We start from the raw sequence: 27132 nt of genomic DNA on the forward strand, positions 1-27132 counted from the left end.
GCAAACATCTGTCTTCTCCCATTCAGTAGATTGTCTTTTTGTTCAGTTGATGTTTTCCTTTGCTAAGTGCAAAAACTTAGTTTAATGTAGTTCCATTTGTTTATTTTTTCTTGTGTTTTCCTTGCCTGAGGAGATATATCCAAAAAGAAATTACTAGTAGCAATATCAAAGTTTACTGCCTATGTTTTCTTCTAGAAGTTTTATGGTTTCTAGTCTTACATTTAATTTGTCTTTAATCTATTTTGAGTCTGTTCTTGTATATGGTATAAGAAGGTTGTCCAGTTTCATTTTTTTTTTTGCATATATGTCTCCAGTTTTTCCAACACCATTTATTGAAGAGACAATCTTTACACCATTGTATATTTTTGCCTCCTTTGTCATATATCACTGGCTCTCATTCTGTTCTGTTCATCAAATCTGTTTGTATGCCAGTACCATGCTGTTTGATTACTGTAGCCTTGTAGTATAGTTTGATATCAGGTAGTATGATAACTCCAATTTTTTTCTTAAGATTGCCATGGCAATTCAGGATCTTTTATGGTTCCATATAAATTTTTGGATTAATTGTTCAAGTTCTCTGAAAAATCCCATTGATATTTGAGATCTTTTTTTTAAAAATTGTATGTGTTTGCAGCTATAAATTACCCTCATAGCATTGCTTTTGCGGTATCCCATAAATGTTAGTATGTTATGGTTTTGTTTTCATTCATCTCAACGTATTTTCTGATTTCCCTTGTGATTTTTGACTCATTGGTTGTTTAAGACTATGTTAACTTCCATGTATGAATTTTCTAGATTTCCTTGGGTTGTTGATTTCCCATTTCAGTCCGTTGTAATGGAGAAGATTCTTTATAAGAGTTTAGTCTTTTAAAAAAATATTAACACTTGTTGCCTAGCATATGGTCTATCTTGGAAAAATGTTCCATGTATACTTAAGACTATATTCTGCTCTTGGGTTGAGTGTTCTCTATAGGTCTATTGTGTCTGTTTAGTTTATAGTGTTTTCAACTCCTGTTTCCTGTTGATCTGTTTAGTATTGTATCTATTATTGAAGGTGGGACTACAGAGTTTCTGTTTGAGATAAAATATTCTGGAAGTAGATGTGATGGTTACACTTTGTAAATGTACTTAATCCCACTGAATTGTACACTTAAAAATAGTTAAAATTATTGGATGTAAAGTAAGGAATCAGAACTCCAAAAAAATTCTAAGACTGGGGGGGGGCAGGAATGCTCATTTGGAAAGCGAACCAAAGAACTACTGGAAATATAAATTATAGTTATGGAATTTAAGAACTTAATGAGTTAGAGTGATGTTTAGACACAGCCGAATATAGAATTAATGAGCTGGGGCATCTGATAAGATAACCAATAATGAAGTTCCTAGAAATAAGAGATGAAAAATATGAAAGAAGTTGAGATATAGAGACTAGAAATAGAAAATTCAAAATGTATATAAAAGTAGTTTCTGGAGAGATTAAAATAACAAGGGAAAGTCAATATTTGGAGAGATGAGGCTAGCATTTTACAAATAAATGAAAGACATGACCACTTAGATTCAGGAAGCCCAATGAATGCCAAAGACAAAGAGAAGATCTTAAAAGCAACCAGAGTGAAAAAGATTCTTGCAAATAATCAAACAGAGCAAACTTTACTACAGCAGCAGTAGAGGCCAGATAATAGAAAACATCTTCAGAGTACTTCTGTAAACCTAGAAATATTGACCAAAATAAACAATTTTGGAGGGCAAGAGGGAGAACAAAAATTTTGGATAATTTGTAGGTGGAAGGATATAGTTGGAGTTTGTATTTTAAGTCTTACACTGTTTGGAAAGAGGGAACACTAAAAGACTTAAATAAGATGTTAAATACATTTCTGTATTAAATATATTAAAACCAAATTTCTCAATGTATTTTTCAGAGTGTTTCTTTTAAAAGTTTAAAATGTTTGGAAATATATGAGAATGACTCCATGACCTTAGGGAAGAGTTTAAGATATAAAATGTGCAAAGTTTAAAAGAAAATATTGTTAAGCATGATTACATAAAAATTAAGAACCTGTGTTTTTCATAAAACACTGGTAAAAGGCATGAGTATTTAACAGAAGTAGAAACCTGAATGGCAAACAGACATGAAAAAATGCTGAACCTCATTAATAAACTAGGAAATTAAAGTTAAATGGAATGCTATTTTTTACATCCATTAGACTGGATGTTACATCACAAGAAATGTGATAGTGGCTGTGTTGGCAAAGATGTAGAAAAAACTTTATTCATTGTTGGTGGAAATGCGAATTGTTACAGTCACTTTATTAAATAGTTTGGCCGTCTCCAGTAAAGTTGAGCATGAGCATGCTATGAACTCTGACATAGCCGTTCTGTTCTCAGGTGTCTACCCGAGAGACTTGCACAAAAATATAGTTAATTAAGGCAACAAAACAGCAGCAGAAAAATAGGTGAAGAGGTGTACTGCTTGGTACCAGACCCCAGGTCTGCCACTTACCAGTTTTGTGACCTTTTATGTTACCTAATCTCATTGTGATTCAATTTCCTTTTATGCAAATATAGTATTTACCCCACATAGGGTTGGTATGAGGATTAAATTACTTGTGACTGTTATTTAAGTGTGAGTTATATGTAACAATATAGATGAAAGTTTGAGTAAAATAACCAAATTGCAGAAAAATATATACAGTACCATGCAATTTATATAGTTCAAAGCATATAACATTTAGCAAGTTTTACAAGAAAATTGTTAAAACTTAGGAATATAGGTACTCTTTGTGGAGGGAGGACGCAGGTGGGACAAGGAGGGACATGGGAGGTTTCTATTTAAGCTCGGTGGTGGATCATAGGTGATTTTTATTTTCTTTGGCTGGACTATACATGTTTATATGTATTGTTTCGTAATGAAAGCAAAGTAAGTTTAGGATATATGGAGTTGAATATTTCTCTGATGGAGGACTTATTAAAGCATTAATAATGATAATTGTGCATTGTGAGCTTCAAAGAGGAATGTAGACATTTTAGTGTTCCCCACTTGGTCATAGAACCTTTTGGATTTAACAGCTGAAGTAGGACTACATTATGTGATTGTTGCTCTTTAGCTTAAGTTTTAATGGCTAAATAGGATTCTTTTTCGCAGATGCACAGGTATTTTATTTAACTAAACCATCTACTATTACACACTTAGTTTATTTGCATTTTTAATCTTTTGACCAACATTGAAATATTTTATTGAATTTTTTTTTCCACAAGACTGAAGTCTTTGCTTTGATTTTTGTGAAAATGGTTTTTTCTCCCTGAAATGTATTATTCCATTTCCTTTACTATAGGAAGGGATTGTTGAAAATCTTTTCAAATGGGCCCGAGAGGCTGATCAGCCATTGAGGACATATTCTACTGGACTGTTAGGAGGTGCTATGGAAAATCAAGACATTGCTGCCAACTACAGGGATGAAAATTCACAGCTGGTAAGGACTATGTCAAAATGAATTTTTGTGTAAGATGTGAGAGTATTCACAAGTTTTTCCTTGCTACCTGAACTTGAATAGGTAGATCATTTATTACCTTGTTTCTGGAATGTAGCTATAATTTCAACATTTAAGGATTATTTTTTATGAGTTTTGATTTTATTTTTTAATTTGAAAATAACTTAGTTTGTCAAGGATCACGATAGTTCATATATCAGATATAGTACTATTTCCTTTTGCTCCTCAACATTTGAATTATGAAAGTTTTTAAACATAGAGCAAAACTGAAAGATTGAAAGAATTTTACAGTGAATAGCTATATATACACCACTTAAACTGAACATTTCACTATACCTATTCCATATTCATACGTCTACTCCGCTCTCCACCCATCTTTTTTTTTTTTTTAACTGCAATTCAAAGTAAATTGCAGACATAATTCCTCCATCTCTTTAAAACTAAGCACAATCACAATATGACATTTTAGGTTTGGCCCCAAAAATAAATACTTAAAAGGAAAAGTAAAAAATAAATGGTGAACTTGTATGTAATCATGTGTAATGTAGATGACAGTGTCTAACAATGTAACTTACAACTGATAGAAGTTTGAGAAACTGTCACATTTGATTTTCAAAGACACTTCAAAAAAATTGTGAATAATCTAGTGTCTCTTTCTTTAAGCGTGGTGGTCCAGCCCAGCTTGATCCAGAGAAATTGGTTGTGAATGATGTGTTTTATGTGCAGATCTTCTGGTGTGGGTTCTCTGGGAAATTTTATGGGGAATGAGACTTTTAGCTGTTGCTTATTTCATCAAGCTATAGAAATCAAGTCAACATATTTATTACATCTTTACTATTACCAGGCATTAGGATAACTGCGTGAGTAATCTAGTTCTCTGTATATGGGAATAAAAATTATTAAGAATCGTTTAAATTAAGATGCAGTAGAGACAACCCCTTTTATTCTAATATCTGTTGGTAGGTAGCAATAGTGCTTCGAAGACTGCGGGAGCTACAGCTTCAGGAAGTAGCTTTGCGGCAAGAAAGTAAGCGACCCAGCCCACGAAAGCTCTCCTCTGAACCCCTTTTACCTCTGGATGAAGAAGCTGTGGACATGGACTATGGCGACATGGCTGTAGATGTAGTGGATGGAGAACAAGAGGAAGCCTCTGGAGACATGGAGATCTCTTTTCATCTTGATTCAGGCCACAAGACCAGTAGCAGAGTAAACTCGGCAACCAAACCTGAGGAAGGAGGATTGAGGAAAAACAAGTCTACAAAACAGGGTGACAGAGAGAGCTTTAGGAAAGCCAAGCAAAAGTTGGGTTTCTCCGCATCTGATCCAGATCGCATGTTTGTTGAGCTGTCTAATAGCAGCTGGTCAGAAATGTCCCCCTGGGTGATTGGCACCAATTATACCCTTTATCCTATGACTCCTGCTATTGAGCAGCGACTTATACTCCAGTATTTGACCCCTCTAGGAGAGTATCAGGAGGTAAGCTTATTGGGACAAATACTGTTCACACTTTGAGATTACCGTGTTTATTTCTGTGATATTTTATGGTAGCACTTTATACATTGATGTGTTTTTACTCTAATACAAAAAAGTCTTTGCCCCAACTGATAAACTTGTAGGCAGGTCACTTCTGATAAGGCCTGTTTGATCAAAGTGTGTTTGTATGTTTATCTTCGTAAAGGAGGTGGGGAAGAGGGACCTCATTTCTTTAATCTTCTGTCCTCATAATGGAATAGAGAATAGGTGAAAATAAAGCCAAACGTTCAGACTTGTTTTTGGACTTTATTTCAGTTACTTCCCATATTTATGCAACTTGGATCACGGGAGTTGATGATGTTCTATATTGACCTGAAACAAACTAATGACGTCCTGCTTACATTTGAGGCACTCAAGGTAAAGTTCTTAAAAATATTTGGTCAGTGAGCATTTTATTGACATGGGTGTGCCTATGTGTTTTGTTATATAGCATCTCTAGGTTTTATTGCTCAGGTCTTTCTATTGCTAGATATGTCAAAATAGGAACAAATTCTTATTTAGATAGAAGAGGTGAGGCTTACCAGGTGCCTCTGCAGAAATTCAGGGTTAAATGTTACAGTAGAAATTGGATCCAGACCTAGGAGTGACCTCAGTTGTTGTTGTGGCTGAATAGAAACGGAGAACTCTACACTACAGTACCTTATATCATACTGCCTTTTAGCTATTCTCTCTGGCAGCCAACAACTTTTTTTTCTAAATTCTTAACTATACATATTGTATATAGACTGAGGTGAACAAAATGTAAACAAGCAAACGAGGAAAGAAATAGTGGCAGACCCAAATTTAGTAAAGGTAAATGATTTCCTAGGTTGCAAAGTGGCTAAATATAGGAGAGCAGCAGGTAAATCTAGCCCACCAAATCCATACCTATGATAATTAAGGTAATCTGAATGATGAGAGATAAGTTGAATGAATAACATTAGGGCTGTCATACAGGTTCTAGTCAACAGGTAACTAATGAACAAAGGACCATTTTGTGTTGTTTACAGTATCAAGTAAATAAGACTGTTCTTTATGGTTTGGTTAAGAGAGACAGGCATGTAAACTTATGATTTCTTCTAGATATTATAGAAGTTGTGAAAAAATTGGACACAGAAAAGGAAGTGGTCTGTTCTCTCTGAGACATAGTAGTTTTCCAAGAACAACCTCTGAAAAATAGATATGCTCTCTGGGTCTTTAAAATTATAACTTCATTCTTGATATTCCAGAGCCATGGTGTCCAATAGAACTTACTGTGATAATAGAAATGTCTACGTCTGTGCTGTTCAGTTCAGTGGCTACTAGCCATATATGAGCACTTAAAGTACCTAGGGCCACAGAGGCACTGAATTTTTACTTAATTTTAATTAATGTTAATTAACTAGCTATATATAGCAAGTGTCTACTGCATTGGACAGCACAGTTCCAGAGTATATTGAAATGAAATCGAAACAAAAAATTCGCCTTCGAGACCCCAGAAAGTCTAAATTTGGAGAAGGTCAGACATATATTAGAGTAACGTGTGTCCATGGGTGGGATGTGTGTATAGGTGTGTAAACTCATGATTATACTTTGAACCACAGGATAAAGCTGGAGGTCATAGTTGTCTACAGTGACCCAAAAGTATTACTTTCAGATGCAGCATTTGGTCCTGAACAGGAGATAGTAGAAGAAGGGATTTGGATGTTGCTATTTTTATAGGTTTTTGTATGAGGAATTGTTAATAGGTGGTGTTTATGGGATTTACGAAAATAAAGATGAACAGGGAAAAAATCACAAAAGAGAGGGAAATAAAAGTGTGGAAAGATATGTATGTTGTTTGTTCAAAAGGAAGACTTGTGTAGGAGAAGAGACAGTTGAAGTTAGTAAATTGAAGAACTAGAACTGTATGGAAATTGACTATAAGGAGAGAAAATAGAATCTTTGCCCACATGACTGAGATGAGCCAGGTTATGGGGCTGTGTTGAGCCAAACAGAATTAAGGTTCTCAGTAAAGGCCGTGCCTGCCTGTTCTGTTTCCCCTCCTATCTATCCTGGCAGTGGAACTGCCACTTTATGGTAGTGACGTTATGGGAAAAACCATACGCAGTGACCTAAGTTTTAGAGGAGAACCATACGTGGCGTAGCTGCTTCCTGGGGGAAGGACTGGGTGCAAGTGTGATAGAGGTTTGTATAACAGACAAAAAAAAAAAAAAAAAAAAAGAGTAAAGAGGGAAGGAATTTGAATTATTGTAAGGGTCAGTCTGAGTTTGGGTTTTGCGAGAACTTGTGAAGAGGGTACAATATCTGTTGTTTTTGCCGTTGACCTTGGCGAGATCCACACAGGTACCAAGTCGTAATTGTAAATCTGTATTGTCTTGTCTACCTTGTGCCTGCATCACCACCCGGAAGACACGTTGACATGAGAAACAGGAGGGGGAGCTCTAGCTCTCCCAAGGCCCCTCCACTTTGGCCTGTGTTCAGAGTCATCAGGCAGCCTGCAGCTTGCATTGCACTCCCTGCCTTTAAAATTGCCCAGGAGACAGAGTCTACCAGAGAGGCTATTAGGAGTGGAATAGGAAGTTAACAAAAAGATAACAGACTTTTAAAAGTCTATTTAAAGTGCATTCTGATTATTTCTTTAAATTTACTAGTTTTGATAATGTGCTGATGTATTTAGGATTCACTTAAATGAAGGCAAAAGCTTGGGGTTTTATTAGATGATGAGTCAGTGACTGAGCCAAAGCTAGAACATAGAGCTTGGTTATGTTAATAGGATTAAAAGGGGAAGGTTAACAAAATCCTTTAGAGAAGCTATGTAATAATAAAATGGTTGTAATATTAAGTCATTACTTACAGTAGTATTTTTCATTTTTTGTGAAAACTTTTTGCATTGGAAAGGAATGTTCTGGAATCTTAGAGCATTTTCTTGTTTGTTCCCCTTAAGCAATATTGGTTTTACTTCTATTGTGAAGAAGTGGTTTTCTACTTCAGAGGATTCCTCGTATTTAGCAGCTTAATTTAATATTTTGTGAATTGAACGTGTGATTGTTTTAGATTGTTCCATGGTAACATGTGTCTTCTTTCTTTAGCACCTAGCATCTCTCTTGCTCCATAACAAGTTTGCCACAGAATTTGTTGCACATGGTGGAGTACAGAAATTACTGGAAATTCCTCGTCCTTCTATGGCTGCAACTGGTGTATCTATGTGCTTGTATTACCTGTCCTACAACCAGGATGCCATGGAGAGAGTAAGTCCAGTCTATTCAGGTGTATGAGATTGAGTTGGGGGCAGTCTAGCATATTCACAGAACAACTTTTGGTTAAGAAAAAATGAATAGTTGGAGTAAATCTTAATGAAAGAAGCAAGGACCCTGAATGTCTGGTCTTTACAAAACAATCTAAAAATGTAAAATTGTTTAGGAAAGGCCCCCCCGCCCCTTTTTTTTTTTTCCCTTACTCTGGGATTAGTGGCGGGGGTGAGTCCTGATGGATTGAGGTCTCGGAACTCTGTTTAGTTTTTGCCATTTCAGTTATGTTAGGATTAGTCTTCAGGCTCTCAGTGGAGTTATATCTTGCATTTTTTAGTCAGTTTATTATAAAAACAACAGCTGATACCTTGTGTATGTTAATAGTTTGTGGTAGAGTTAGTAAAATCATTCCAGTTGTTCTCAGGGCTTAAAGGGTCCCAGTCTAGTTCTTCTGTTTTTATAGTTTAGAATTTTTTTGTTTACTGATTTTTAAAAAGTGTAAGTAGATCATACAATGGGTTCCTAGCCACCCCTAGGGAAGTTCTTGTTATTTCTATGCCTGGTATATCTTTCTAATATTCTATGTGGTGTGGCTTTTTTAGTAGAGAGAAATTGAAAAATTCTTTTGGGGCTCTGCCTTTATTCATCTTTACATGTGTATTAATAAGGTAACTTTTTAAAATTGTTTTTCCCTCTTGAGATCAACATTATGCAAGGGTATGTAGTCTTTTAGACTAGTAACCTAATCTGCGTGCATATAAATAAAAAGCAGTTATGGCTGAGATAGAGAAAAAGTACCAAGCAGACCCGGGGAGCGCTTTAGAGTTCCTTGTCTGACCCCCAGGAGACGTCAGAATGTGTGTGAATGGATCAGTGAGTGAAAGGATGCTCATCTTGTCAACTGTAGTATCCTCATGCTCAGCCACTTTTATCACCCTGGGGAAGGCCCTTACCTCTCTGCGTCTTTTCCTCATCCATTAATTGGGATGCTTACTGATGTAACTGAGCATTGCAATCATGGAAGGATGTAAATATTTGCAAAATTTGGTACTCAGTATAGATTGAATTTAAACGTTTGTCTAAATGTAGGTTTTTTTAGGTTTGGAGTAGATTGTTATAAAATTTCATTTGTAACTTAAGCTTTAAACTCAGAATGACTTAACTAGGAATGATCATTGTGCAAAAATATCTATCTACACTGGTGAATTTTTCTTTCCTTTCAAAGGTTCCTTTACCCCGAATTTTAAAAATTGTTTTTTATTTTTTGTAGGTTTGTATGCATCCCCACAATGTTCTCTCCGACGTGGTGAACTATACGCTCTGGTTAATGGAATGTTCTCACGCCTCAGGATGCTGCCATGCTACCATGTTTTTCTCCATCTGCTTCTCCTTCCGGGCCGTGTTGGAACTCTTTGACCGCTATGATGGTCTTCGTCGTCTTGTGAACTTGGTGAGGTTCTTCAGTAGCTTCTCTTTGCAAGGAGTAGGGGTCCTGCTTATCTTGGTTGGCCTTCAGCAGCACTGAGGAGAGGAAGCTTCTGACTGGGGGCTTTTGCTGTCATTCTTTGTGGATGAAGTCTTTTTTTCCTCCACCCTCAGTCACAACTTTCTCCACCTCTTAAGTGTTTAGAGGATATATCATTTTAGACAAGCCTCAGATATAGTAATCTTATAGGGGGAGTTGCTGTCAATAATCTTGATCTTTCTAAAAGCAAAAAGTTTTATGCTTGTTTGTCTTTAAACATGATTGAAAACTGTAAGTTTTTAAATATGGGTTTAATATTTTGCTTTCATTTGGTTACTCTTACTTAACATGAATAGACAGATGTGCTTTGATGGTTGTCAGTCTTGTTGAATATGACAGTTAACTGACATCTTTTCCCTCCCTTTACTTTTCTCTTCCTGTTTATTCCCCACCCCTCTTTGCCCTATTCTTTTGCTTCTTAATAGATCAGTACTTTGGAGATTCTAAATTTGGAAGATCAGGGTGCGCTTCTGAGTGATGATGAAATATTTGCTAGCCGCCAAACTGGGAAACATACCTGTATGGCCTTGCGCAAGTACTTTGAGGCTCACCTGGCCATTAAATTGGAACAAGTGAAGCAGTCACTTCAGAGGACCGAGGGTGGCATTCTTGTCCATCCTCAACCCCCATACAAGGTGAGAGGACCTTGACTTAAAAGGGAACGTTAACATACTCTAGCAATCCTGGGCCTGAAACTCACATTCACATCAGTGGAATCTATGTGGGATATACATTGTTGGATTATATTTGCCCTGTTGTGGAGGCAGAATCCCTGAAAATGGATGTAACAGGTGAATTTCAAGGATTTATTTTGTTCGCAGTTGTAGATTGCTACTTCTCTGGAATATTAGAACTAAAAGATGAACTGAGGTGTGTGTAAAAGGGCTGTCTTTAATGAAAAGTACTAGGTGGCCTACTTGTGTGAAATTTCTGAAAGGGTGAATCTATAACTCCACTTCTCTCATTTTTGAACTCGATATGTTTTGGGATTAAGATTAGTATCTGCATGTTTTAAAAATCACAAATTGAAAAGAAACCAATTATTTTACATGGTGCTTTTTTCCCTTAAGCTGTGAAATACATGCACCAACAAATTGAATATTTTGTTACCTTTTTGGACAAAATGTATTGTGAGTTCAGTTATAAATGAAATTAAACGTATCAGTATTTCACATGTAGGCCGTTGACTCAAAAATTGTGGAATTCAAAAGCTATTTCTTAGCTTTATTGTTAAACTTGTTGGCCATTGTGCTGTGCTGGGGAAAATAGCGGGCAGATGATAAAGTTCTTTAATGATATGTGTCTCTTCTTATAGGCATGTTCGTATACTCATGAACAGATTGTGGAAATGATGGAGTTTTTGATAGAATATGGCCCAGCACAGCTATATTGGGAACCAGCTGAAGTCTTTCTCAAACTTTCTTGTGTCCAACTCTTGTTGCAGCTTATTTCTATTGCCTGCAATTGGAAGACCTATTATGCAAGGTGGGACCACAGAAAGGTTTCAAATGAAGTTATATTCTTCATGTTTTTTGCTGAAGTTGATGTTGGTTTGCACATGGTATATGCTTAACAAACCTTGGTCGAACTGAACTGAAATTTTGGGCTCGAATCTGAGAAACTATAGATTAAGCATGATGATATTTTTAATTTACTGAGTGTTCGTTTATATTTGTGGTCTTGGTCATTATAAATCCTGCACAATAGGCATCAGTGTCTGTATTCTGAGAAGTTCCATGGCAACAGCTGCAGAGGTGAGGTTGAAGTCCTTTTTTGAGACTGGAGTTTAGTATTTGGTACTTAGACTTTAAATGTGTCTCTACTGCTTGACAACTGTATATAATGTTTATCTTCACATAAAACTTTGCTTTTGTCGTGATTTTCACAGTTCATTTGAAAGCAGAGCAGAGCAGGACAAAGCTCAGAAAAAGACAGCTGATAGAATCAGGAGGTTTGGGTGGGTTCTATAGGAGAATGATGTAAAAAGAATTAAAACTGTATTTTGGAAAAGACAGAGTCTGAAGAGAAAATACTAAAACAAAGTTTATATATATAGTGATACTTGACCTTCTTTCCCTATCTGCCTACTGCCATGAAGATGAGAGGCTTATTTATGGTGTATGTAGCTTGTTTGCTAAGTCCCAGGATATTAAATCTAGGGGGATATTTTTGGAGCAGCCATTTTCAAACTTTTTGGTCTCAGGACCACTTTATCATATTAAAAATGACTGAGAACTCCAAAGAGCTTTTGGTTTTGTGTTATATCTATTGATATTTACCATGTTAGAAATTAAAACTGAGAAAATGTGAAAATATTTATGAATTTCTTTAAAAATAATATGACTCCACTGCATGTTAGCATTTTTTATGAAAAGTTTTCTAAATAAAACCAGGTTTTAGCAAGTTTTTAAAATGTCTGGCTTAATATCTCATCTGCTTCTGTGTTCGGTGTTTTGTGACGTAACATGGTATAGCCACTGGAAAACTCCATTATATACTCATGAGATAGAATGAGAAAAGAAAATAACAGTATTATGAACAGTTTTTATATTGTAGGACCTTCTGAAAGAAGTCTCAGAGACCCCCAAGGGTTCCCTAACCGCACTTTGAGAACTGCTGTTCTAGAGCATTAAAGAAGGTTGTTGTGTTTACTTGGAGAACTTTGTTTAAAAGATGATGAAAGCTCAATTATAACAATGGTTATAAATACATTTTTGGATTGGTAAATCCGTATTTGGGTTATTAAGAAAATATAAATATGTTTGGATATAAATTTATTTTTAAAAATAGAATTAAATACTTGTTTTTGCTTAGAATATATAAAACCTTATAAAGAGGAAATTATTCTTAGCCACTATTAATTTCTTCACATTTTTTCTATAATATGTGTAAATATACATAATTGAGATAATATTTAATCAAATTAATCTTTTTTGAAATATTTCAAAATATAGAAAGGTATAGAGAATAACATAACAACCACTCCATACCTAGGGGGGCATGTTGCTGTCTTTACTTCTTTCTCAGTTTCTATGTTCTGTTTCTCCAGAGTGACCAGTCTTCACAATTTGGAGTGCTTTCTCTTCATTCATGTTTTTATACTTCACATTTGTGTGTGTGCATAAACAATATAGTACTCTTTTTTGTATGTTTTTAAGTTATATGAATATCTGTATACATCTTTTGCAGCTTTTTTCATGCTTATGTTTTTGAGATTTATACATATCGATATTTATTTGAACTCTTATATTTCTGTCTGCAGTTTATTCTCCTGTTGATGGACATGTATGTGGGGGTTTTTTGTTTGCTTTTTTGCTATCAAATGAGTGGTACTATGAACCTCCTTTTACAAGTCTCTAAAGGGTATGCGTACATCCTGGGTTGTAGGGTGTCTGCATTTCATCTTTATTGGATGTTGCCAAATTGATTGGAAAATAATCACACCATTTTCTTCTCCCAGCAGCAGTATATGGGAGTTTTCATTTTTTTACCTTCTTGCCAATACTTGGTATTATCACATTTGAAATTTTGTATTTTATGTTTTCTGTTTCATTAATGTTGTATTTTGAGTCTTTTCCCTTTAACATTTCTTTGAAAAGTTATCAGTAGCTACAGAGTAGTTGATCGTATGAGTGTGTCATACTTAACACATGTGTTTCTGTTGTCTATGTAGATTTTCTCCTTTGCTATTTAAAATGTGATAATGGACATTTTAATACATAAATACTTGTTTGTACTTGATTATTTCCTTAGGACAGAGTCAAAGAGGTGAAATTCCAGGGCCAAAGGTTATGAACATTTTAAGAATCTTATTTCATATTTCCAGATTATTTTCTTTAAAAAGTGTCCTAATTTCCCCCCGCCACCGAAAGTTTGAGAGCGTTCGTCTCTATACATCCGTAACAGCATTGAGGATTATCTTTTGTTTTCAATCTTTACAGTTTGATAGGTGAAAATTTCATCCCCATGTTTTTTGAAAGTAATGTCATGGTAACTTACAAATCTTCATGTTATAGAGCCATACAGGTAGTAGTTCTGATCCATTGTCTGTCTGCACCCCCCCCCTTTTTTTTAACTATATTGTTTCTTGTGGCTATATCCTATTTCCTTTTGACTAATTCTTCTTCCTGTCTAGGAATGACACTGTGCGCTTTGCTTTGGATGTCCTGGCTATTCTTACTGTTGTGCCAAAAATCCAGCTCCAGTTGGCGGAATCAGTAGATGTGCTGGATGAGGCTGGCTCCACCATCTCCACTGTAGGTAGGTTGTACCTTGCCATTTTTGTTATTGCTTGGTCAGGATTTGTTTTCCTTTGCTGTTCTGGTTGTGGTTACTTACCTGACCTAATTTCGCAGTCTTAGAACAGAAATTGGTAGAGGAGGGTGCCTTTTCTGTCTCTTCTAAGTTATGGCAGACAGCTTCATGTAAGGGAGTTGTGCTAGTGGTCTCAGGTTTTCATAGTGGTACGAACATTTCTCCTATGATGGTACATGTGTAGTCCTGAAAACCTTTTACTCTGCAGAGTCTTGCGCTAAAAATAGGGCTTATAGGAAAAATGGTTGGGGCAGACAGTAAGAAATAACTTAAGCAACTTTGTAATTTAAGCTTTAATAAAATCAGTAATTGGCAAGCCTCTCAGAATGGATAGAAACTCATACACAAAAACAAAAGGAAAATATATTCTGTTTGAAAATACACTTATTAAGAGCATTACTGATGAGGGCTGCTGCTAAGGTGAGCATGGAAAGCAGCCTGACTGGCTCAGGGTCCTTGGGTGCACCACTGTGAGGAGAAAGCCAAAGGCACAGCCACTTGTTTTTAACTTTTATCACGTAGAGCAGAAGATTCCTGCTGGCACTATAGCAGCCAGCCGAGGGTTTTTTCTTACCTGCTGCAGGTTTAACTTTGTACCACTAATTTTGCTCTCCTTATGTAGGAAAAATTGCACGTGAACTTTGGCGAGTTCCACATAATACTGACATCATTCCCCCATTTAACAACTGCATATGAGGTGCTGCATCTTGAAGCTACATTATAGTAGACCTGATTGTATTTTATACAAACAAGTCCTTGTACTTTTTACAAAAGTATGGTAGTTTTCTTTTAAATGGAGCAAAATGAATAGAACTTTAAATTTTGACTGTGGAGCAACCACTGAAGTTCACCATTAGTTTTATAAGGGATAATATAAAATGTTTTATTTTGTTTTTCTTTCAATAGGTATCAGCATTATTTTGGGAGTGGCTGAGGGTGAGTTCTTTATCCATGATGCTGAAATTCAGAAGTCAGCACTTCAAATTATCATCAATTGTGTGTGTGGCCCGGATAACCGGATCTCCAGTATTGGCAAGTTTATCTCTGGAACACCTCGGAGGAAGCTGCCTCAGACTCCCAAAAGTAGCGAGCACACCCTGGCCAAGATGTGGAATGTGGTCCAGTCCAACAATGGCATCAAGGTGCTCCTGTCCTTACTGTCCATCAAGATGCCCATCACAGATGCAGACCAGATCCGGGCTCTGGCATGCAAGGCCCTAGTGGGCCTGTCTCGAAGTAGCACTGTTCGGCAGATCATCAGCAAGCTGCCCCTTTTCAGCAGCTGCCAGATCCAGCAGCTGATGAAGGAGCCTGTGTTGCAGGACAAGCGCAGTGACCATGTTAAGTTCTGCAAGTATGCTGCTGAGCTCATTGAGCGGGTGTCAGGAAAGCCGCTTCTCATTGGCACTGATGTGTCCCTGGCACGCCTGCAGAAAGCAGATGTTGTTGCCCAGTCCAGGATCTCCTTCCCCGAGAAGGAGCTGCTTCTGTTGATACGAAATCATCTTATTTCTAAAGGGCTTGGGGAGACGGCCACTGTGCTGACGAAAGAGGCTGACCTGCCCATGACTGCTGCCTCCCATTCTTCTGCCTTCACCCCAGTCACTGCTGCTGCTTCTCCTGTCTCTCTTCCCCGAACCCCTCGCATCGCCAATGGCATTGCAACTCGACTGGGCAGCCATGTAGCTGTGGGTGCCACTGCCCCGCCCGCCCCCACTGCCCATCCTCAGCCACGGCCCCCCCAGGGTTCACTAGCTCTACCTGGCCCGTCTTATGCAGGCAACTCCCCTTTGATTGGTAGGATCAGTTTTATTAGAGAGAGACCATCACCCTGCAATGGCAGGAAAATCAGAGTGTTGCGGCAGAAGTCGGACCATGGCGCCTACAGCCAGAGCCCAGCCATAAAGAAACAGTTGGACAGACATCTTCCTTCCCCACCTACGCTGGACAGTATCATCACAGAATATCTTAGAGAGCAGCATGCGCGCTGCAAGAACCCAGTTGCCACCTGCCCTCCTTTCTCTCTCTTTACTCCTCATCAATGTCCTGAGCCAAAACAGAGGCGGCAAGCGCCAATAAACTTTACCTCAAGGCTAAACCGCAGGGCATCATTTCCAAAGTATGGCGGGGTGGATGGAGGATGCTTTGATAGGCACCTTATCTTTAGCAGGTAAGGAGGGGCTGCCTCAATCCCTGGGGATTGGAATGATTTGGGTCATATCAGCAGAAGGTGATTACCCCGAAAGCCCTTTTTTGGCCTGAAATACCAGTCAGTGATTGTTGCTTTGAATAGACGAGCAATGTGACTGTATCCTGTTTTGTCAATCATGGATTCCTTTTGTGATTGTTGGCAATCTATCTATGTACTATATGTTCTTGTTGCAACTAGTGTGTTTTCTAGAACCCATGGAACATGCTGTCTTTAGGCTTCCCAAGTCATTTCTGTGCTGGTCTAAGTTATGCTCACTTCTGATTCTTTACAACTCTTAGGTAAAGGTCATGGGATTATAAGTTTGAAACATGGGAATTTTTGTTATTGTCTAAACCTGTAAGTGGAGGAGGTCCTTTTCTATCATTTAAAATGAAAACTGCTAAAGGTCACTGATATTTTGGAAGAACTCATTTGAAACATAAATGCTGTGTCTTTTCTTTCATCCTTCTAGCAAAGTGTTCTGAGTCCTTGCACGTTCTTTGTCTCTGATTTATTTATTTATTGTTTGGCTTAGGTTCCGTCCTATTTCAGTGTTCCGGGAAGCCAACGAGGATGAGAGTGGCTTCACCTGCTGTGCATTCTCAGCACGCGAGCGATTCCTGATGCTTGGCACCTGCACTGGGCAGTTGAAGCTCTATAATGTGTTCAGTGGACAGGAGGAGGCCAGCTATAACTGTCACAACTCGGCCATCACACACCTTGAGCCTTCCAGGGTAAGAGCTCCATCCTAAGTTGTTCTCGGTCATTCTTTTACAATGGGTTTGTGAACTTTGGGCCAATTTGCTCCCTGGCTGCCTGTGTTTATACATAAAGTTTTATTGGAACATAGCTATGCTCATGTTTATGTATTGGCTGTGGCTTCTTCTGTGTTATAATGGCAGAGTTGAGTAGTTGTGACACAGACCATATGGCCCACAGAGCATAAAGTGGCCTTTGAAGTAAAAAATTTGCCAACCCCTGTTCTAAGACCTTCAGAGAGAGAGAGAGAAAATTGTGTGTGTGTGTGTGTGTGTTTAATTTGCCTCAGTTTACCATGATCACAAGAATTTTTTATTAGAAATCTCAAAAGTATTGTGAATTTTTAGAAAAATAAGCATTATATGGTTATGACTGGTCTTAGTTTATTAGTACTATTCTGTGGATGGACTTGACACATTTGCTATTCCTAAAAGTCAGGAATGTTAAGATGACAAGGATAATTTTCCTGATTTTAGAGTAAAGGCGGCTCATTCTTTATTGGGCTTTCTCTTTGAAAAACATTTAGGAGTCCTAGCTAGAAAGTCTATAACATGTTTTCAGTTGACTGATATTTCAGATGAGACTAAGGAGTACTGCCACATATTAAGAAATGATGAACCATCTTGACATCTTTCCAACTTGTTTTTCCCCTACCTTTGGAAATAACTGTATTTTATGTTACTAGGTCAGGAGGATTTAATATCTTAAATTTTCTAGGACACTGCAGGTATGTGTACTTAAATCCTAGCAGCTTTTGACCATTTATTTCTTGGTTCTGGGGAGTTTTTCTCTTCTCTTTATAATCCAACAGTATTTTTTAACCTTGTATTTTAAAATGCTAATGGTAGATAGTGATATCTGTGTATATACGAACACAAGGTTACTGACCTTGGGCTCCTCCTCTTTTTAGGATGGGTCCTTGCTGCTGACATCTGCGACTTGGAGCCAGCCTCTGTCTGCACTTTGGGGAATGAAATCCGTATTTGATATGAAGTATGTATCTACTTTTACAACCTAGTCTGTTTTTCAGTTTACTTAATTATACCCCGTCTTTCATTCAATTCTTAGACTCAAAGCCTTTTGGGAATAGAGTAATGCTGTGAATTATTGCTAATTCCTTTTCCTCATCTGTGGCTCATGTTTAATAAGATTTTATATTTCTTAGTTCCTGAATATTCTTGCTGGGTATATGCATTCCCATCACACAACAGACTCATCACTAATCCAAAATGGCATACCTATTTTCTCATGTTCACATATGACAGCTGCATTCTTTCCTGGGGCATATTTCAATGGCACGTGTCCCTCAGCCATTACTTTAACCAAGTAATTTCCATTAATTATTTTGGATTCACTTGGATGGAGGGAATTTTTTTTAATCTTAAGTATACAATATTTTTCTCTTTGGGAACTGAGAATCTTCAGAAGAGTATAGTTGGGCACCTTCATTTTCACGTTCATTTTCAGCCGGTTGAACAAGTATACCCTGAAAGGCCATCATTCAGTACTTCTGTTTGTCTGTAGGCATTCCTTCACAGAAGATCACTATGTTGAGTTCAGTAAGCACTCTCAGGACCGGGTCATAGGCACAAAAGGAGATATTGCCCACGTAAGTACTGAATCCATTGCTTTCTAACTGATCATGCCTGTTGGTTCATACTGAAATATTCTGGACTCAGTGTGAGAACTTAAGTCCTGTGTGCAGCTAGAAATTACTCAGCAATATTCTTTCCAGTTAGAATCTAGAAGTGTAATAAAGTAGTTCTTTGCTATATGGGGAAAAATGTCAAAGGACTGAACAGGAACTTAATCTGGCCATTTGAGAAAGATGTCATTAGCACAGCAGATACTTTAAAATACTAAGTCTTAGGTGAAATAAAGTCCCTGCCATTCTGGAGACTCATTGGGAAGACAGTAAATAAAGAAGCAGATATATGGAATATCAGGTAGTAAGTGCTGCTGAAGGAGAGAAAGCAGGGTAAGAGGTAGGAAAGCACTTGTTAGTGGTGTCGGGTGCTTTTGCTTTATCTGGGATGGTCAGTGTCACTGATTGGCTAATGTTAATGCAGCGTCTTGAAGGAAGTGTGGGTGTCATGCAGATACCTGCGGAAGAATGGCAAGGGAATAAGCTCTTGTTAGGCTGGTCGAGGGAAGAGTAAGAGTCGAGGGCAATAGTGGGGGCCGTGTCGTGTAGTGTCTTGCAGGCTGTTAAGACCTTTGGTTTTACCTCTGAGTGAGATGAAGACATGGAGAGTGAGCGGAGGACACATGACTGGATGTAACGTTCCTAAAGTGTGAGTCTGGTTTCTGTGAGAGGAGCAGGAGGAGGCTTTCCAGTTAGGGTATTGTGCTGGCCCACATGTGAGAGCTGCAGTGGGGCTGGGCCCAGGCAGGCATGGTAAAGGCAGTGACAAATAATGGGCCCGGGCCCTGGGCTTTGGAACACATGAAGTTCGTGTTTCTTACTAGACGTTCAAGTAGGGAATGGGCAGTTGAACATACACATTAGGAATTGAGAGGGTTCTGGGGTGGGAGATAAAAATATAGGAATTGTCCACATTTTGATAGTATTTAGAGCCATGAACCTGGATGAGATCATTAAGCTAGAGAAGTATAGGGACAGAGTCTTGGCATGTGCCAACATTTAGAAGTTGCCAGATGAGGAGGAACTTGAGAAGGAGACTAAAGAGAGTAGCCAGTAAGGCAGCAGGCAACCCCAGGAAAAAGATGGGTCCTAGAAGGCAAGGGCAGACTCTTGAGGAATGATTGATCAGGTGGGTCAGAAACTGCTGGTGAGTTGCATAAGATGAGAATTGAGAGGTGACATTTGAATTAACACTTAGGTCATCATTAACCATGCTAGGAGCTAGTTCCGTACACTGGGGTGAAAATCTGATTAGCGGGTTCATGAGAGAACAGGAGAGGGAAATGGAGACACTGAGTATAAACAAGTCTTTGGAAGTGTTTTTGCTGAAAATACAGCAGAGAAGTGGGTAGTAACTTGAGGGGGGTGGATATGGGATGGTGGATATGAAGTTTCTCCTGACTTTTCTTTTCAAGATACTGAAATAAACAGAAGGATTGAAAGAATAGTACATATACCCTACCACCCAGATTCATCAGTTTAATAATCTGCCATGTTTTCTTCCTGTGTAAATGTGTATTTTCTGACTTATTTGAAAGTAAATTGTGAACATCATGACATTTTATCCCTGAGTTTTATGTATATCCTAACAGTAAGGACATTTATTACATAATTACACTCTGTAAATTTAAGAAATTTTTAGTAACTTCCAAATATCATCTAATACCCATCTCATAATTAGTTTTTCCAGTTGTTCCTGATGTGTTTGGTTTCAAATGTTTTTTTTGTTTTTTGTTTTTTTTGTTTTTTTTTGAACCAGGATCCAGCCAAGATTCACATATTGCATTTGGTTGTTATGTCTCACTAATGTTTTAAAGCCAGGAACCATTTCTCCAGTTTTCATGACATTGACTTTTGAAGAGACCAGGCTAGTTGTCTTGTCCCATGATCTGAATTTGTTTGTTTCCTTGTGGTGTCTCCTTATTTGCTTCTATATTAAAGGAGGATTTAAAAAAAAAAAAAAAGATTGGAAATGTTACAGCATGTCTGTAAGCTAATGAGAAAGATCTGGTCTCTCGTGGGTTGCACAGTGTAGACTTTGGAACTTTTAGTATTGTAGGGCTAAAATACGTACATTGGGAGATTTTAAGGAGGAAAGGATATGATGCCTTTTCCCAAAAAGTAACCCTTAAGGATATTCTATAGCTAATTGTCCGTTAATCTCTATAGAGAATATCTTGGTTTCAATCTTAGAAACATTTTCTGTTTCTTAAGAGGGGGAGGGGAAGAAGAGGGTTTTCTTATCCCTATTGCAGTCTCACTTCTAATTTTCTTACTTGTGGAGACTTTTCAAACCGTGAATGGAAACCAAAGCATTTACAGTTTGCTTGGATGGATATGGTCTTCCTACTCTGCAGTTACTTTACAATATTGGGGCTTTTGTAATTTTGGTGGGTTTTGGAAAGCATGGGAGAGATAGTTTACACAGCTTCTCTTTGAATTTGTCCTCTTTGAATTTGTCAGTGGATGGATTGGTCTGATTTTTCTCTTCCCACCCCTTCTTCTCTAAAGATTTATGATATTCAGACTGGCAACAAGCTGTTGACTCTGTTTAACCCAGATCTTGCCAACAACTACAAGAGGAACTGTGCCACCTTTAATCCTACAGATGATCTTGTCTTAAATGATGGCGTCCTCTGGGATGTCCGCTCTGCACAGGCCATCCACAAGTTTGACAAGTTCAACATGAACATCAGTGGTGTTTTCCATCCAAATGGGCTGGAGATCATCATTAATACTGAGATTGTATCCTTTACACCCATGTCTTACTCTTTGTTTTTCTAGTTTTGATACAGAAATAATTTGTTTTTCTGTCAATACTTGTTTCAAGTATTCACAAAGGTCCCACCCAGGCAGTCGGGTGCCTCTTCTTTGGTCGAAGTGCTAGTGACTGTGCAGTCGACTCTTGTCACTGTTGTTAATTACCAGTGTCTTTCACTAGCACGTTTTGTGTTGGGAAAAGTGACCGGATTCCTGCCTCCCTCTTCCCCAAGTACTGAAGTGACTTTTACCTATTTCCAGAAGGACTTTACTTCCGCTCTGCAGAAATCAGTTGCTAGACATAAGAGTAAAATGAAGTACTGCTGTTGAGAGGAAGGGAACTCATGTAGCTTTCATGTATATGAGATTTTCCGGGACATTATTCAGTAACATGTATTCGACATGCTTTTATTTTACCCTGACCTCATTGACTTTTAAAGCAATACCGAACAAGGAGAGGGAAAAAGTAATATTTCAGAATTTCCTCCATGAAAGTTAGATAAGAAATTTTGTGTAAAGTAGTATTTCTTGACCACTCCCGTCCTAGTGGGACCTTCGCACTTTTCATCTTTTACACACAGTTCCTGCTCTGGATCAGTGTCGCGTGGTATTCAACCACACGGGGACAGTGATGTATGGAGGTAACAAATTTTACTTCATTACTGTCTTTCTCCTCTCCCTTCTCACTTAGTTTGACATTTCCTTTTTGGAAAGTGCTCTCAAATGTGAATTGGAAAGCATAAGAGATGAAATGATACACAAATGGTGACAAAAAAGATGAAAATAATGTTGATTTAGGGTAAGAGGCCCCTGGCTTGCCAGATAAGTAAATCTTGTATGGAAAGAAATTTTATGCAGTAATTTTCCATGTGTATTATGAACTTAAAAAGCTTTGCGTTTCTTGTCTTGTGTTGTTGTACGCCTTTACCTGTAACACCTGGTGGGATGAGAGGTTGAGGATATTGTTTGCCAAATTAGTTGGGATATGCAAGGAGGATACCTTGTGAATAGGGGATGTTTCTGATTCTAATAGTGTTTCGCTCCCTGCCCTCTTTCTGCCTTCCCTCCCAACTAGCTATGTTGCAGGCAGACGATGAAGATGACTTAATGGAAGAGAGGATGAAAAGCCCCTTTGGATCATCCTTCCGAACATTTAATGCAACCGACTACAAACCTATAGGTGAGCATGAGGGTGCAGACCTTGATCATTTTGTCATATTTTGGTATTCCTTATTTAAGATCCTCCATTTTCTGGGAGGACTATAAGTTTTCATTGAAAAGCAGAGGGGTTATGGAAATATTTATGATCACCTTGAATTCTGTTAGAGGAAAAACTAGGTTTAAGGTCACAGCAGTGGTCTAGTCCTGAGTTCTGTCACATTCTGTTTTCCAGCGACCATTGATGTTAAACGGAACATCTTTGACCTATGTACAGACACCAAAGACTGCTATCTTGCTGTCATTGAGGTAAAGGGAACTAGCAGAAACCCTGCTGTTTTGTGATGCCGAGGATCACTTTATTGCATACATTTTGTGTTATGAGATGGGTTATAAAGTTGATGCATTCCTGATGGTAGATTGTTGATAACTACTCATTTATGGAGTTTGGGAGATATACAATATAAGAGAAATAGTAAGAAAATGCAGTGTAAAACAATGGAGAGTCCTGTCTCCTGTCGCCTTGGACTCGCATGTATATCCTTTTCAGAGGTGGCCGGATCTCTCGCCAGAGTAAAACAGCTTTGTTCCAAGGGTGGTGGTCGCTCTTGTGTTAATATCCCTCACTGTCCAGGCCTTCTCTTCTTGATTTTTCTTTCCCTCTGAGTCCTAGATGTAACATTTTCAGAGTTAGTTCAAGAATTTTGGGTATTGGAAGCTCTGTCAGCTACAGGGTCAAGGTATTCAGTCAGAGTTGAAGTATGGATGTGGGCCTTCTGAAAACTAACTGCCCCTCGTGGACTGGGTGTGTTCCATTTCAGAACCAAAGCAGCATTGATGCTCTAAACATGGACACAGTGTGCAGGCTGTATGAAGTGGGCAGGCAGCGTCTGGCAGAGGACGAGGATGAAGAAGAAGATCAGGTTAGTGGTCTTTGAGATTTCTTTCTGCCGAACGTTTTTTAGAGGCTCTGCTATTCTGTTTTTTGCTGTAGGGATTTTTTAAGATCAGCCTTTGCTACCTGTTGGCATATTCTGACCAAAGGCCTGTCGTGTGTCCTTGATCACTGAAACTCAGAAGAAAATAGATTTTGTTATTACAGAGCTTCAATACATGATGGTCCTGTGAGTTCTACTATAAATTATTTTGTAGCTTAGCAATCTTTGTTTTGTTTTAGAGATTTCCTTTAGCTCACCCTTGGGACCAGCACCCTGTCTAGTGTCAGGATAAGTAACTCCCCTACTCCCAGTGTCAATCCCAAACAGAAATGTCATTCTGCTGAGGTCATAGAAATGGCTTAACCTATAAAAAAAGTTCTGGTTTACATTGTTTCAGTTTTATGGCATAGTCTATTTTCAGAGTAATGGAGAGGAGCTTATAGATAAAGAGAAGATTTTGGTGCTTTTGAGAAATTAAACATTTATAAAATGTGGATAAATAGGATCATGTGCCACATACAGTGTCTTAGCATTTCTTTTTCATGGGGATTTTAAGTCGTCATATTATGTTAGGTGCTTGCCTGTGTCAGTATCAGTTCTGAAGAATTTTGGCAGATCTTTCCTGTATACTGAGCTCTTAATAACATTTTTTTTCCAAGCATACCCTCACCAAATTCTTTAATCTGAGAAATATTTATTGCTGGATGAGTAATATAAAGTTGAAAATGAATGACCAGGATTTTACTTTATTGTTGCAGATAGTAAAGCAGGTGAAATGTCTCTTTTCCAGATCTTGGGTTCATTTTCTGTTTTCTTCTTCTTCTATGGTATTGCTTAGCATTTGGTGCTTTATCTCCTCTTTAAGGGCACAGTGGGCTCTGGGTGAGGAGAGAGGCAACCACAGGATGAAAAGCAGCACACTTTCCTCTGTTTGCTCTGCCATCTCTCTCACCCTCATCCCTCCCTCTCACCCTCATCCCTCCCTTACTCTTTGCTAAATCATGCTCACTGGGTAGGGCTAATGGAGTAGCTTCTGTTAGCATCCTCCCCAAACAGCTTGTACTTAAGGCTTAAAAGAATTTTTTTAAAGCATCACTTTCTGAAAATGGTAATTTTAAAAGTATTTTTTGGTTACAAGTCTAATACTATGGGTGAATGGCTCATGTTTTTCTCCTACTGAATTAGTACTGACTAAGCAAGGGTGTTTTGTTATGTCAGTTTGAGATTTAGATGTGTGTGTGTACTGCTGTTGGGTTTTGCAGGTTACGAACCTTTAGTTTGTCCTCTAAATTGAATCGTTGTTTACTCTTTCACCTGTAATCAAAAAGCTAAAACAGACTCACTTAGCAATCCCCTTTGTATGCTCTCTTGATCTCCACTATCTCTGGTGGAATATTCTGACTGACTAAGCATGCATTTTATTAGTGCTCAGAAATGATTCGCAATACCCAAAAGTGCGTTTCTGAGCAGAGTGAGGAAAGGAGACTCTTGTATGTATTTGGGGTTAGTAAACACTGTGGGATCAGAGCGGAACCTTCTTCAGGGTTTGCTTCTTGACCCTGAGGTGCCCTATTTTCGGTGCTTCCCTCTGTAGAGTGCTCTCTTAGGGAGGCACTGTTTTCTTGCTGTCTTCTTCTCTCACACACAGATGAATATAGTCATAATTCTTGTTGGATACTATAGGAATATTATTAAATGGGATTGTTAGTTTCTCCTTCTGATTGTTCGTTGTTAGTGTTTAGAAAGGCAGCAGTTTTCTGAATATTAATTTTGTATCTCGCAACTCTACTGAATTCACTTATTCTAATAGTTATTTGGTGGAATCTTCAGGGTTTTCTAAATATAGTATGTCATCTGTGAATAGTGAATCTTTTGCTTCTCTCTTTCCAATTCGGGTACCTTGTATTTCTTTTCTAATTGCCGTGGTTAAGACTTCCGATACTGTGTTGAGTAAGAGTGGTGGGAGTGGATATCCTTGTCTTGTTCCTGCTCTTTGAGAAAAAACCTTTCAACTTTTCAACGTTGAGCATGATGCTTTCTCTGGGTTTGTCATACATAGACTTTATTATGTTGAGGTATGTTCCTTCTATACCCACCCATTTTGTTTTTACCATACATAGATGTCAAATTTTGTCAAATGCTTTTTATGCATCAAGATGATCATAGGATTTTTATCTTTCATTTTAAGTGACGTATCACATCGATTTGCAGATATTGAACCATCCTTATATCTCTGGAATAAATCCTGCTCGATCATGGTGTATGATCTTTTTAATGTGCTGCTGAATTTGGTTTGCTGATATTCAGGACTTTTGCATCTGTGTTCATCAGGGAGGTTGGCCTGTAACTTTTTTTTTGTAGTGTTGTCTGGTTATGGTATCTTGATAATGCTGGCCTCATCAAATGAGTTTCTCTCTTCTTCATTTTTTTGGAATAGTTTGAGAAGGATAGGTATAAATTCTTCTGCAAATGTTTGGTAGACTTCACCTGTCAAGCTGTCTGGTCCCGAACTTTTGTTTGTTAGGCGTTTTTTTTTAATTACTGATTCATTTCGTTTCTAGTTATCAGTCTGTTCAGATTTTCTGTTTCTTCCTGATTCAGTCTTGGAAGAATGTATATTCCTAAGAATTTATCTGTTTCTTCCAGGTTGTTTTAATTTGTTGGTGTATAATTGTTTATAATATTCTCTTATAATTTGTTATATTTCTGTGGTGTCAGTTATCACTTTTATTTCTGCTTTTATTTATATGGGCCCTTTATCTTTTTCTTGATGAATCTGGCTAAAGGTTTATTTTGTTTATCTTTTTTTAAAAAAATAGCTCTTAGTTTTGTTGTTCTCCCTTTTTTTAAGTTTCTATTTCATTTATTCCGGCTCTGATATATATTATTTCTTTTCTCTACTTACTTTGATCTTTGTTCTTTTTCTGGTTTGTTTAGGTGTAAGGTTAGATTGTTTATTTGAGATTTTTCTTGTTTCTTGAGGTAGGCCTATATTGCTATGAATTTCTCTCTCAACTGCTTTTGCCTTTGTCTCAAAGACTATGTATGGATCATTGTGTTTCCATTTTCACTTCGCTCAGGACAGTTTTTGGCTTTCTCCTTGATTTCCTTAACTCGCTGATTGTTCAGTAGCATGTTGTTTAGCCTTTACATGTTTATGTTTTTCCCAGTCTTGTTATAACTGATTTATAGTTTCATACCATTATGATTAGAGAAGATGTTTGATATGATTTCAGTCATCTTAAATTTACTGAGACTTGTTTTCTGGCCTCACTTTGTGGTATACTCTGGAAAATGTTCCATGTGCACTTGAAAAGAATGTATTCAGTTTTTAGGTGGAATTTTTTGCAAATACCTCAAGTCCATCTGGTAATGTATCATTTAAAGCCACTGTTTTCTTGATAATCTGTCCATTGATGTCAGTGGGGTGTTAAAATCTCCTACTGTTATTGTACCTCTATCTCTTGATGTCTCTTAATACTTGCTTTATGTATTTACATACCTATTTTGGGTATGTAGATGTTTACAAGTGTTATATTTTCTTGCTGGATTGATCCTGTTATTTGTAATGCCTTTCTTTTGTGCCTTGTTACAGTCTTTGTTTTAAAGCCT

General features: G+C 37.7%; 1 protein-coding gene across 4 annotated transcripts in view; it reads left to right on the top strand.

Moving 5' to 3' along the window:
* Positions 1-27132, top strand: part of DCAF1 (DDB1 and CUL4 associated factor 1) — a 61909-nt gene that overhangs the window by 20572 nt on the left and 14205 nt on the right. For all 4 annotated transcript variants that reach the window (XM_011364675.2, XM_011364676.2, XM_011364674.2 and 1 more), the window contains exons 6-22: positions 3333-3470; positions 4452-4964; positions 5277-5378; positions 8072-8230; positions 9501-9680; positions 10181-10390; positions 11071-11240; positions 13891-14015; positions 14976-16239; positions 16796-16994; positions 17930-18012; positions 18544-18628; positions 21176-21409; positions 21972-22065; positions 22500-22604; positions 22818-22891; positions 23404-23505. In XM_011364675.2, coding sequence (XP_011362977.1) covers positions 3333-3470; positions 4452-4964; positions 5277-5378; positions 8072-8230; positions 9501-9680; positions 10181-10390; positions 11071-11240; positions 13891-14015; positions 14976-16239; positions 16796-16994; positions 17930-18012; positions 18544-18628; positions 21176-21409; positions 21972-22065; positions 22500-22604; positions 22818-22891; positions 23404-23505 — 3837 coding nt within the window. The remainder of the gene's footprint in view (positions 1-3332; positions 3471-4451; positions 4965-5276; positions 5379-8071; positions 8231-9500; positions 9681-10180; positions 10391-11070; positions 11241-13890; positions 14016-14975; positions 16240-16795; positions 16995-17929; positions 18013-18543; positions 18629-21175; positions 21410-21971; positions 22066-22499; positions 22605-22817; positions 22892-23403; positions 23506-27132) is intronic.

This window comes from Pteropus vampyrus, unplaced genomic scaffold (genome assembly GCF_000151845.1).
Source record: "Pteropus vampyrus isolate Shadow unplaced genomic scaffold, Pvam_2.0 Scaffold100, whole genome shotgun sequence".
NCBI lineage: Eukaryota > Metazoa > Chordata > Mammalia > Chiroptera > Pteropodidae > Pteropus > Pteropus vampyrus.